The sequence below is a fragment of the Carassius gibelio genome, chromosome B17, assembly GCF_023724105.1.
Source record: "Carassius gibelio isolate Cgi1373 ecotype wild population from Czech Republic chromosome B17, carGib1.2-hapl.c, whole genome shotgun sequence".
NCBI lineage: Eukaryota > Metazoa > Chordata > Actinopteri > Cypriniformes > Cyprinidae > Carassius > Carassius gibelio.
The window spans coordinates 16,932,080-16,946,256 of NC_068412.1; the positions used below are offsets into that span (position 1 = coordinate 16,932,080).

A 14,177-nucleotide genomic window follows, 5' to 3' on the forward strand; every position below is an offset into this window, starting at 1 on the left:
CCTCGACACACTCACATACACTGATATACAGCCAAACCCCACTCACTCTCTCATCTCTGTGTTTAATGGCTCAGAACCGCCGGATGCAACATACCTCGTTTAGACAGTACCCCATACTGCAGGACAGCAAAGTCTCTGATTACAGTGCAAATGTCCTGCAGGGAGAGAACCAGACTGAGAACAACAGAGAGCAAGAGAGAGAGAGAGGCTGAAATGTTCCTCTTGGCTGTAGTTAACTCTGGAGATTGCTGTTTGTGTGTGTGCATGTGTCTACACACATGTGCGTGAATGTGTGAGTATTGCTGTGTGTGCATGTGTGTGATTTAGTGCTGTCACTATCATGGACTTGGTTGACGGTGGTTGAAAGGTTTATGGGTTGCTATAAAACACTTCATTTAGTCCGGCATCAACACACACACACTCTATAGCATTTTGCTGACTCCTGCCTATAGCTATCTGATCACTCTCAATGGATCTATTGTTTTTATGGGTCAATGACACAAGGCTATTATTTCCAAATCTAATTAAAAAGTTAATTTGGCATTTAATCAATACGTGTTGTCTTATGCACGTTTTTGGTCTTATTCTGAATAATTATATAATAATATATATATATATATATATATATATATATATATATATATATATATATATATATATATATATATATATATATACAGTTGCTGGTCATATAATTAGAATATCATCAAAAAGTGGATTTCACTAATTCCATTCAAAAAGTAAAACTTGTATATTATATTCATTACACACATGGTGATATATTTCAAATGTTTATTTATTTTAATTTTGATGATTATAACTGACAACTAAGGAAAATCCCAAATTCAGAATCTCAGAAAATTAGAATATTGTAAAAAGGTTCAATATTGAAGACACCTGGTGCCACACTCTAATCATTTAATTAACTCAAAACACCTGCAAAGGCCTTTAAATGGTCTCTCAGTCTAGTTCTGTAGGCTACACAATCATGGGGAAGACTGCTGACTTGACAGTTGTCCAAAAGATGACCATTGACACCTTGCAAAAGGAGGGCAAGGCACAAAAGGTCATTGCAAAAGAGGCTGGCTGTTCACAGAGCTCTGAGTCCAAGCACATTAATAGAGAGGCGAAGGGAAGGAAAAGATGTGGTAGGAAAAAGTACAAGCTATAGGGATAACCGCAGCCTGGAGAGGATTGTGAAACAAAACCCATTCAAAAATTTGGGGGAGATTCACAAAGAGTGGACTGCAGCTGGAGTCAGTGCTTCAAGAACAACTACGCACAGACAAATGCAAGACATGGGTTTCAGCTGCATTCCTTGTGTCTTGAACAACAAACAGCGTCAGAAGTGTCTCACTTGGGCTAAAGACAAAAAAGAATGGACTGCTGCTGAGTGGTCCAAAGTTATGTTCTCTGATGAAAGTAGATTTTGCATTTCCTTTGAGAATCAGGGTCCCAGACTCTGGAGGAAGAGAGGAGAGGCACACAATCCATGTTGCTTGAGGTCCAGTGTAAAGTTTCCACAGTCAGTAATGGTTTGGGGTGCCATGTCATCTGCTGGTGTTGGTCCACTGTGTTTTCTGAGGTCCAAGGTCAAGTCGGCGGTATACCAGAAAGTTTTAGAGCACTTCATGCTTCCTGCTGAATGAGCTTTATGTAGATGCAGATTTCATTTTCAAACAGGACTTGGCACCTGCACACAGTGCCAAAGCTTCCAGTACCTGGTTTAAGGACCACGGTATCCCTGTTCTTAATTGGCCAGCAAACTCACCTGACCTTAACCCCATGGATAATCTGTGGGGTATTATGAAGTGGAAGTTTGCGAAATGCCAGACCCAACAATTTTTATGATATTCTAATTATATGACCAGCACCGTTATGTGTGTGTATATGTGTGTATATATATTTCATTTAACTATTCATTGTTAACTATGATCCTAAGCCAAAATGTCATAAATGGCATGTTTGATAGCCATTTAATTTCTAAAGCGAAATTCATTTGGACATTTTTGGGGGAGGTATAAAGTTGACAGCTGCTATCCTGATGCCATGATGAAGAAAATAGCCTCATTAAAAAAGTTAACTCTTAAAATCCTTCAGTAGTTTAACTGAATTACGAGAGATGTGCAGTAGGAAAAAATAACAACAAGAATAATATCATAGAAAGAACTTTGTGTTAAGGACGTAAAAACGTAAAATACCAAAAAAAAATGCATTTCTAAATACTTGATCTCTAGATGTCTACAAAGACTGAATTTCTAAAGATTTTTTGCCTTCTAAAGACTTTTTCTTTATTGTTTGTCATTGATCCCTAAACTGCTCCCACCCATTTTTAGATTTTCATTAGAACTTATTTAGTATGTTTATTGACACCTTATCCTCATGGGAATGTTAGCTGGTCTTTTACTGCCCTTTTTACAATACCCTTGTGGAGACATTAGGTCTCTCTCACACACACATACACATGCAGTGAGAACAAGACCAGGTCTTAAACTGATCACCGTTCTCTTCATCATCTCACTTGTAGTTTAGCGGGATCATGAGGAAAACACTGTCTGAGCTGTGAGAAGTGTTTACAAACTGTTCCTTCAGGTCTGCTTTTTCAGAAGACGTATGGAGTAGAGAAGGCATATCTGTTGGAAACCGCAGGATATTGAGTGAATCTGTTCCAATGTGTATCTCACTTTCAGCTTCATGAATCACCATCTGACTCACACAGCTTATGAATGACACCAGACGTGAGTTTGTTTTCTCCGTCTGTTTTAATAGCACTTTGTTTATGTGCCACACGCATCTAGTGGAGTCAAATTGCCAATTCAGAGGGAATGTGTTGAATGGCAGATTCTAACTGTGGTGCTTTAGTCCTGAAATATACAAACAGGCTGTATTGTACTGTTTTCCCAACCAGCAAAATTTGATTTTTACAGTCATACCAAAAGGTATTCAGATATCTTCCACATTTCTCACATTATATCACAGTTTATTCTCTATAGTTTAAAAAAAGGTAGTAAAATATGACAAGAACTCTTAAACTGTGTCAGAACAAATTCATCTTGATAATGTCAGATAACTGGTAATGGATTGCAACCAACCAAAAACTATTCAGCTGTTAAATTTAAGTGCACAATTAGATGATTCCAATTTAGGTCAACTTATTACCAAGCAATGCTTAATTTTGTTCAGTGTGGTGTAAAATGTTCACATCAGCAAATAAAGCAAAACATGGTCAGGTTAAAGGGTATGAATATTTTTTTGATCCAAATTTTACTGGTAGTCCACTGTATGAAGAATTTTTTGGTATGATACAGTATGTCACAGTTCACTTTATTTTGCTATCCTATATAACTATAGTGTCCTTCACCCACTAGTAAAAACTAAATATATCTGGACATATCACATTTTTGGTTTGAATGTAGGTTTATTAATCCTATAAAATATAAAAATAAAAACAGTCAAAATGGCTAATTGTGATTCAGCTCCTTTATTAGATAAGTAAACACTTTGTGTATACAGCTTTTTAAATAAATGTGCTTTTTCTGAAGAACCAACAAGAGACACATGAACAACCATCATGACCTTTATGACTGGTTTTGTGGTCCAGGGTCACATATTTGTGTTGACTTTTACTGCTTGTCTTTTTTTTCAATTTAATAATGATTAAATGATAATAAATTACATAATTTGATTTTATTGTTAGGTGTTCATAAAGAGCTTGAATCTAACTGATGGTAATGACAAAAGTTTACGGTAATTGTTTGGTATGAATCATCTCATTAAAGTATGTACGACAAAATGCATTAGCTAAACATTTGCGTAGTCTATTTCCGGACTTAAACGGAAGAGACAAGCACAACTGTGTGCCTCCACATAATGTTTTATTAATATAGAGTGAAATTACTTCTGCTTTATCTGTTCTCCTGGCCTTCTCGGATGACTTTATTTCCCCAGAGATGAAGCAGATTTCATCAATACTTGCTAATGAATGCTACGAAGTGCTGGAATGAATCAAATGATCCTGGACAGTCTGATTTAGGAGTCATTATGTATCGTAGACCCCAGACCCAATCACTCTGCGCCTTTGTTTTTTCTCTCTCTCTTTCTCTTGGTCTCCCTTTCTCTTTCCAGATGGATATTTTTGCGGCACTGAAGGTTTTGATAGTTTGTGTTGGCTCATGAAAACTTCATGCCAGGGCTTTCTGACATGTTAGCAGCCATCTGCTTGCACGTGTCCATTTCTCCTCATATAGGCCTGTTTTTAGAAGCTCTTTACTATGGTCTCTGGGGTCTGGGTGTATTTGGACTCAGAAAGCGACAGACTGAACTGCATATGAAAGCCTTATGGCCAGAAAACCGTCTGTTGGTGTCAAATTCAGATTGTGTGTTTGCTCTAATTGGATGAGATGATGGAGATATTCATATAGCTGTCCCCTCACTCATCCATTTAATTCTTTTCACTGTGAATTGTAAAATGAACATTTTGACCTGTCTATCCATCCACCTGTCCTATCCAGCTGATCAATACCAAATAGCATTATGTCAGGATAAGGGGATGAGAGATGAAATGTGGATAGATGGATGACTAGAAGTAAAGTGAGGATAACAATAAGAGAAACTGCGGCTATAGTGATGACCTGATGACTTCTGTTCACACCTGTTCAGAGGAACAGGAGGAAGAGAAAGTCCTGCCGTGAAACAAATTGATAGTTGCAAAGAGCCAAATCAATATTTTTGCTGTTGTGATGGTGTGATACGAGCTACATGTCAAAGGGCAGAACCGAAAACCTGTGTGATTATTGGTGAAACAGAAAAGGACACAGTGTGACTTTATATTGTTTGTTAGAAGCATACAGTATAAAAAGCTTAGATCCAAACCAGCTTCAAGTGTAGTTTCTAAAGATCAGTCTATTTTTGAACTGTATTTATTTAAATGAATTTCAGTCCAGTTCAACATTATTTTTTTTAATTCTAATTGATTTAATTGGTTTATATTTGTTTTTATTTTATGCTGCATATATTTATGTATCTATATTTATATATATTTTTTTTTATAATTTTTTTTCTATTATTTTTAATACTTTAATATCACTAAATAATTGGACTTTACTATGTTTACTGAGACATTTTCCCCATGAGGACCATTTACTTGTATAGTAAATATATTTGTTTGTTTTTTTGTTTTTTTTTTTTATACATTTTATTTATTTATTATATTTACATTTTAAATAATTATATTTATCTAATAATTTACTATTTAAACATTTACTTTTTTTATTTCTTGGTCTAGTGACCACAACATCCATATAGGCTTGCAGATTTGCACTTGATTTGGGCCAGTAAAAATCCTAGCAACCACCCAAAACACCCTAACAACATTATGGCAACATCCTAATAACCCCCTGATCTGTGACACACTAGCGTTGCGGTGGAAAGTCTTGCATGGGCAAGTACATCCTCTCCCTAACATTTCCTTCTGAAAATGTACAAATAGAGTTTCATACGGCTGCATGAATATCATCTCTGCCTACCAGATCAATAAGCGGGTGTCCCAAGCCTGCCACAAAGACTACAGCTCAACTAGACAAAGGCAAAACTGTTCTGGGATCAGCCGCTTTGAGAGAATGTCTCCCAACGCTACGGCTGTCTCACCAAATCCCAGCGTTTGTCCCCAGAGATTCATTAAAATGGTTTCCTCAAGCATCTCATTTATGCAGATTCTCTTCTCTTTTTGTCTGTTCTGGGTGTTGACTGATTAAACACATGTTTGTGTTGTGTCATGTTCTACAGAAGTTTGTGTGTGTGTGTGTTACCTCAAACCATCTGTGTTTAACCCCTGAGCTCACTCATTACTGTCTTTTGCTTTTCAGACACTTTGACGTGGGGCTTTACAAATGGCTCATCAGGTACGATTTCTCCATTTCTTCTTATTTTGTGTGGGTATGCGAGAGGGAGGGAGAATTTTTGCACTGCTTTGGACACGGGCTTCTCTAGTTGCAGTTTGAAAAGCACATGAATAACAATCGTAATAAAAAAACATAATCACTAGAACAATCACACGTTTTCTGATACATAATAAACTGACATTCTTGCATCTATTTCCTTTTGTTCTTTTTAGATTTGAATGTTTTTTTTTCTGCTCCCTTAGTTTTTTAGGAAATGTACCGACATTTATAATACACAGATGAAAAGAAGTTTTAACAGCGAAACCATTTAAGCTGGTGCATCAGCATACTTAGCTGAAGATGAAAGCAAAAATTATGCAGTTATCCTTCAGAAAGAAGAATGTTGCTGTTGTCACATTGTTAGATGTGCTTTAAGCCATTAAGATAAAGTTTCTTAATGGACTTATGATATGTGACAGTGTAATGCACAGATTTGAAGTAGTGGGAAAGACTCACTCTACACACTTAATAGCCCTGTAAAGAAACCAATTGACTCATTTACATGCAAAGCAGATAATTATATATATATATAATTATGTTCCACACACTCAAGCCATCGCTGTTACTGTGAACTGGCAGCCGATAATGAACAGTTTTTATTTCAGCAAGACACAATGAATAAATTTGGCACTGGTCATGATTGGTCACCCAAGAGTCCAGAAACAGGGCTCAGCTCAGTCTCTCTCGCCGCTGAAAATGTTCTGCTGTTTGATTGACTGCTATAACAAGTAGTTGTTCTTTTATGCCAGAGACCATTTGCTTTTCTCCGATTTGATTTACACTGTGACAATAGGCGGAATATGATGAATATTGTAATTTGGATGGATTTAGCCTTGCTAAAAAACAATTTTAGAGTTGTGACATTTGAAATACAGCCACTGAATGTTTCCACAAAATACCTGATGCCTCAGAATGATATTAGTCATAAAAATAAGCAGCTGTTTATCTGTGAAATGTTTATAGAGCTTGTTAAATAGGAATATATTGCATAATAAATCATGCAACACTTTCTGTAAAATGTAATATTACAGAATTTAGAGAATTTATATATTATTCAAGAATTTATGTAGAAATGTTTTAGAGATGTTTGTATGTACGGTCACTTACCTGGCAGGAAGTCAGACAAATTATTCTTCAGAGCAGCTGGAGAGTTTTCAAGCTGCCACTTTTGCTTTAATTCAATTTTTCTTTTTGTATAAATACTCTCAGGGAATGGAATAGGTCGATTCAGTAGGAAAACCCTTCAAAAATAAAAAAATATATACAAATAAAAACCTCTTGAGGTCCTGGCGTAACCCTGTCGGCTCAGCTGTTGCATTTCCTGACACAGTTATTCATATTCTAATGTCCTCCAGCTGTATGGAGAGATCATTGTGGAGGTTTTGGAGAGAGAGCTCGGGTTGTGTTTTCGTGCTGGGTTTGGTATTGTCAGTCTTTGGCAGGACTGCGATCTCCACAGACAAAAGATGTTTGATCAGGGTTGTATTAGCATGTATTTAGCACGATGAGCATCTTATTCTATCTCATGCTGGAAACTCGCCAGTTTGTGTGAATATGTACATTAGAAATGAATGTTACATGTGATGCTGCTTGGGCCAATGACATAAACCCAAAAGTCCATAAATATTGAATATTTTATTTTTAGAATATCAGGGCAAATGACAAGAAGACACTATGTGCCTTGTGCAGATTTCAGTGATGTTTACAAAGGAAGACGATAGAGAAGATAATAGTAAATATTATCAGCCTGAGAACAATTCTTGCCCATCACAACAGACAGCAATATGCATCAGAAATGATAATTAGGATTCACGTTATATCTGGACTAAATTGCTTATTTAGGGCCATATACATTTCTTTTTTATTTTTTTATTTATTTTTTTATTAAATTCTGTGAATTTGTTGTTTATTTGGGCTTATCTTTAATGATTTAATTAAATTTTGTATATTTGGACATTTATATTCTCTCATGTTCTGCTTTCTTTAATTTTTGCTTATTTTCCTATTTTTACTTTTATATTACCTTTGACATCATCTAACACTTTAAGATCAATAAAAACAAAAACATCATAAATAATAAAAAAAATAACACAGTTAAATGCAATCTGTAGCAAATCTCAAAACGAATGTACATTCTGTTGTGATGTCTAAATTAATGTAACATTTAACTTTTTAGTATTTTTTTATATGTATACTAAATTGTATAGAATTTAAGATTGGCCACATTTTTTTATTAATGGCAATAACATGAAAAAGTTTTTGCTATATAGATATCAATCTAAATTTTAATAGTAAATCAATCTTCAACACTGTTTAATGTTAAAGGGCTCATATAATGCGATTAAGATTATTCCTTTCTCTTTGAAGTGTTACAAGCTCTTGGTCCATGAAGAAGATCTGTAAAGTTGCAAAGACTAAAGTCTCAAATCTAAAGAGATATTCTTTATAAAAGTTCGCACCCCACTAAAACCGTTTGTTCTGATATGCACCCACATGTCTACATCAGTATGTGGGAAACCACTGCCCAAAAGTTCACGCACAGAAAGAAGTCATATAGACGCTGTGTGTTTCACTGTGAAAGCGAAACTACTTTGTTTGGCTTTCCAAAAGAGGACGATATCTGCTTCCTCATGCCTAGAGCTGATTCAAGCTGGTCGCTTAGGAAATACATCAACTTTGCACCAACAGACGCTCCTTCATAGAATCCACCGGCCGCGCCGTTCTCAAGGCCGTCCACCTCTGCTCATCAAGCCAGCCACGGCTCACTCGTTGAGAAAGCGAAACTACTTTGTCCTTCCAAAAGAGGACACGACTAGAAATCATGTGTATGTCACGTTTATAATGAGTTTTATCTTTATGTCTCATTGTTCTGGCTGGACAGGGCATCACAATATGCTAATGGACATAACATTTCCGTCACATGCTTGAATTATTCATCCAATCACAACGCACTGGATAGCTGGCCAATCATGGTACAGCTCACTATTCAGACCGTTTGAGCCTTGTAAAAATCAACGTGTTTCAAATGGCGGGGCCAAATACACCACCAAAAACCAAATACACCAAATAATGGTATTTTTTTTAGCAGCATCATATGACCCACCCCCCCCCCCCCACACACACACACACACACACACACACAAACACAAAAATATTAAAGTTTCTAATTTGAATAACCTAACCTAACATCCTAGTTTGGTTTGTAGCAGACCTGTGAGGAGACTCATTTTCAGACAGATAGCAGAAGCATCCAGCAGAGGGAATACAGCACAAAGAGCTGCTCCATATATTTCCCGCCCAAATGGGAAGTGTCCCATTGCTCCCTGAATCCCACCAATCAGAAAGCTGAGAGCGTAAGCACTTCCATACTTTCAAGTGGGAATACTGAGTTTGAATTTGAGTATGTTCAGTATTGAGTATTTTAATCTCGTCCTGACCGTATCTTCTCCATATCCCTCTCTCTCTCTCTCTCTCTCTCTCTCGCTCTCTCTCTCTCTCTCTGTTAAAATGTGTAGTGATTGCAGTTGATCTGCATAATTGGAGTGTGAATGTGGGCTGTGAGTGTATGTGTGTAAGCGAGTGTTGTAAAGTGCATTTAGAGAGATCTTAATGTGCGTTTAAATGTGCAGTAATTGTGAAGAGCTGAGTTTTGGAGTGTGGAGATGTGGGAGAGGATCTTCGCTCTCCGTTTGTGACTCACCGCTGATCTTAAAGTATCCACAGACACAGGCCACGCTATTGTCTGCTTGAACGCCTCGCTTTCAGCCTATTGAGTGTCATCTCCTGTCTATTGAAATGTGCTCACAACATTCAAATCACAGGCGCAGTTCATATAAATTTATATAAGGAGAGCGAGAGAGGGCTGAGATTATGCTGCGGTAGCCACAGAGGCAGAACGAGACCTTATTGTTTCTGTTCATAATGAAAATGTGCTCATAAACACTTTTCTCAGCAGGGCAACGTCCACGCTTGGGCTTTAAAAAGTGCATCAACAAAAGAAACAGAAACCGAATGCAAGATCCACTAGGATTGCGGGGTAAATCTGTACTAAAAATGTAGCCTACCATGGTGCCAAAAATTTGAGTGAATTGTTAAAATGGTTTTTCTACGGCCTCATTGTGAAAAACCTTTTAAGCACCTTTTTTTTAAGAATATATATTATTTATTGCAAATTTACATTTCACATATATATGGATGGAGTTTGTAAAACAGAATGTGTGTGAGCGCTATTGCAGAAATATATCCCTTTCAGATGTCTGTAAACAATATGTACTGTATAATGCATGAATATTATTGTAGTAGTGTGTTATATATATTATATCATTTCATCATTAACTTAAGGCTGTTTAGGTGTCAACCAAGGTATTAGTTAAGTCTAAAAAGCCAAGATAGTAGATACAAAAGGCTTCTATCGCACCAAATCCAAATTTTGGTATCAATCCAACCCCGCTGACCAGTCTAATCAATTGCCGTGACGTCAAAGCTTTTTTTAAGAATATTCTATTATGTATATATTACTAACAGACAATTGAAGATTTTTACCTCCAGATAAGTGCCTATTCAAAGGTTTTTCAGCTTTTAGAGTTATGGTTTCTTTGCGTAAGTTTAATGAATGTACATATATTGGGATATAATTGCAAACTCGAAGACACATTTGCCTAAACACTCTATTTTTGTCAACTAATTTAAAGAGCCAGTCATACAAAATGTTTCGTTCTATTGACTTCCATTGATACACATTTGAATGTAGGAGAGCAGAAACACAAGCTCAAGCTACATTTTCACATTTATCTGTGCTCCAAAGTAGTGAACTCTAACCTGCAAATTTATATTACATTCATTCAATAGAAGATCAATATGTCATGACATGACCTGTTGGCTGAATTAAAAGAACATAGATTAAAACTGAGATGACCTTAAAATATTATACATGTATTTGCTGTCACCATTGAATAAAATGGTTAATTTTTACACACCCCAAACTTTTGAATGGTAACTTAGAGTATAGGCTTAGAAAATTGCCATTGGGAAAAATTAAATCTTTGACAAGTTTCACATTTCTTAAAATTTCTCATAGTACAGTAAGTATGTTTTGTTTTAAGGATGTTTAGATCATTTTACTGGAAAACCATTTCAGAGCCTAATTTTGCTTCTTTCTGATTAAAAAGACAACAAGCCTTATCAATAAACCACCAGTAAATCTAGTCGTCGTATCAGTGAATCTACAAAAACCCATCAATCCTATTAGGCGTCCTATAGGGGAGAAACGCACATATGAATGTTGAAGGATAAAAATAGAAGAGGAGAGGTTTTTAAGTGCGATAAAATTAAGCACAGTTGATCTTCTTTTCTTGATCTCTACACACGCTGTCAGCTGGAGCCGTGGTCAGGGGCTAATCTTATCCTCTTCACTATCTCCCTCACACACACACAGATGAGTCAAGTCCTCCACTATCCCAACAGCCTCATTAGAACAGATTGGTGCTCTCTCAGCCCTGAAATGGAAACTCTACTATACTGCCGTCGAGAGAGAGAGAGACAGATCGGGTTTAGTTCAGAATTCTCTGTTCTCTGCTGTCTGGTATCACTGTGAGGACAACGGTGGCAGTTTTACTGACAGTGTCATCTGAATCTGAAGACACTTTCTCTTTTTTTTTTCTCACATTTGTCTAACAGACAGTTGTGGTCCACGTGATAAAAAAAAGGCTTAATACACATTAAAGGGGTCATAAAACTGAGAAATCAAAATTCCCTTGATCTAGAATTTATATAATATAATTATGATATAATATATTCTATATGGAATATATAATATATAATTTAGAGGTCATAGTGCTATAAAAACATTCTGTAATTTTCAGAACTCAAAACTTTCTCATTTATATTGAAGCCAATCTGCCAAAACAACAGGATGTAGAATGTGACATTTCATGACGTAATAGTGTGGATAAACTCCACCTCCACAGAAGATCAACCCCGCCTTCTACATCGCTGCCTGTTTAGCCCCGCCCACCAATGTGTGCATGTAAAACACACAACTTTTAGCTAATCATAACAGTGGGTGTTTATTTCCGAGTCTACAATCCACCACACCTGTTCAAATAGAGGCGGGTAGCCTATTACTTTTAAATGTTTTTTCTTTATGTACAAATCTTGATAACATTACAAAATAATGAAAAAAAGCAGTTAATAACACGTTTAAATAATGCAGTTATAAAAATGCAAAAAGGTTGTTTGGAGGATACAAACTATTTTTACCTCAATGTTAAAACAATTTTTGATCATTAATTGCCAAAACAAGTCTTTAAAAGAAAACAGCAACTCTTGTTTTCCACATACAGTTTTTCAGTAGTTCATGTTTTTGCCGAGCATGTGTGTTTGTGTGTGTTTTTAGGTACATATATGTGCCGCTGGGCGGCTCTCATCACGGTGTGTTCCGGAAACTCGTCTCCACTGCGCTGGCCTTTGGGTTTGTGTGTTTCTGGCATGGTTGCCATGACTACCTGCAGTACTGGGCCGTGCTAAACTGGGTTGGGGTGTTGGTGGAAAACGGCCTCGCACTCCTCTTTTCCTCTCGTCCATTTCATCACGTTATTGTGAGTTCACACAGTCCCTCTCAAATTATCAGTGTTTATAATGAAGGTCACTAATAAATACCATGCTCTTTTGATCTCGTCTTAGGTGCGTTGCCTGTCACCTCGGATGCAGAGGCGTGGCCTAGCGCTTATCTCCGCCCTCTCCACTGCTTTTCTGATTCTGTCCAATCTGCTTTTTCTGGGTGGGATCCATGTGGGCAGAATCTTCTGGAAGAGGGTGTTTGTCCAAGGTGGGTCATTTAAATGTATGCAATTTCTTACATACCCTTGTGAAAAATAATTACGCTTTGGCATACTTTCAAAAAGAGTACTTATTTTGGAAATTGCGAATTAAATATTATGTTTTTAGTAATTTCATTTTTCAATTTTGAATTTGCTGAAAATTTGCTTACCATCAAGATGTAGATGAGTTTGTTTGTTCAGTGGAATAGATTTAGAGAAATTTAGTATTACATCCTCTGCAGTGAATGGGTGCCGTCAGAATGAGAGTCCAAAAAGCTGATGAAAACATCACAATAATCTAGAAGTAACCAGTTCAAGAAGTGAAAAGCTGTGTTTGTAAGAAGCAAATTCATTATTAAGTTTTTTTTAATTTCAAACCATTGCTTTGGGCAAAAATAGCAATCCAAAATAGCAGTACGCAATCCAAAGCAGATGCTTTGTTAATGAACACATTAACATGTTAAACAACACATCAAAATACATGTACTTGACTAAAGATTATTAAAACATAATTTTAAAAAAAAACATTTACAAGTGCACGTTCAATACAATTAAGCACTTTTTTTACAAGGGTAGAGAGACATTCACACATGTCATAAGTCAGATTTATTTCCCCTCAATCTGTAACTGCTGACAAGTCAACCACAGCTGCTGACAATGTGTTTTTGAACTCTGGGAATGTGAAAGTTTTCAACCTTTTAACGTTTTGTGGGTCATGTTGAGGCAGTAATTCAGAAGGCAAGCTGTAATGATTTGATGCTGTAATGTAATGATGTGGGACAGCCTGTCATTTCATCCCAGATCAGACACAAAAGTGAGGAAATGAATTCATTCTGAAGTGCTCAGAACACATTTTGTGTTGGAGAAGAGCTGAGTCACTGTTTTGTGGTGCATATGAGATGTTACGAATGATTTTGTAAGATTGTTGCAGGATTGGAGTGGTTTGTTATTATGAATTATTATGCTTTCTCAGTATAGAGTGGAGTACAAAATTCTGAACTTTGATTTAAAATTGATTATTAACAATCTAATTTAATAAACAATTGTGGAATTTTGAGAAAATTGAAATCAAGAAATATTATAACAAAATTACGAGAAATTATAACACAAAATAATAACTATTCAAGATACTGCAGTATTTTGGTAGAAAAAGACAATGAGTGCATAAACAATTAGATGCTTTTGCTTTTATAAACTTGTAAAGTTGATTATAAATTGTATGAAATCATTTGGGAAAAGTTTTCACCTACTGCTTTAGGATCATGCTGGTAACATTTAATGTCAAATAAAGCACCAGTGAGCATTGGACGTTTATCTTTAAATAGTTAAAGAGACAGAAAAGTGTGAAGGTCTTTTGAAAGATAAAAGCAGTTTGAATGTCTCTCTGGAAGTTTCTATAAGCTGCTCTACATCTATTTGC

At 36.2% G+C, this 14,177-nt stretch overlaps 1 protein-coding gene across 3 annotated transcripts in view; it reads left to right on the forward strand.

The window, feature by feature from the left end:
* The window catches only part of hhat (hedgehog acyltransferase), a 29,058-nt gene that overhangs the window by 9,599 nt on the left and 5,282 nt on the right, over nucleotides 1–14,177 (forward strand). For all 3 annotated transcript variants that reach the window (XM_052580883.1, XM_052580881.1, XM_052580882.1), the window contains exons 9-11: nucleotides 5,865–5,900; nucleotides 12,334–12,535; nucleotides 12,621–12,765. In XM_052580883.1, the coding sequence (XP_052436843.1) occupies nucleotides 5,865–5,900; nucleotides 12,334–12,535; nucleotides 12,621–12,765 (383 nt within the window). The remainder of the gene's footprint in view (nucleotides 1–5,864; nucleotides 5,901–12,333; nucleotides 12,536–12,620; nucleotides 12,766–14,177) is intronic.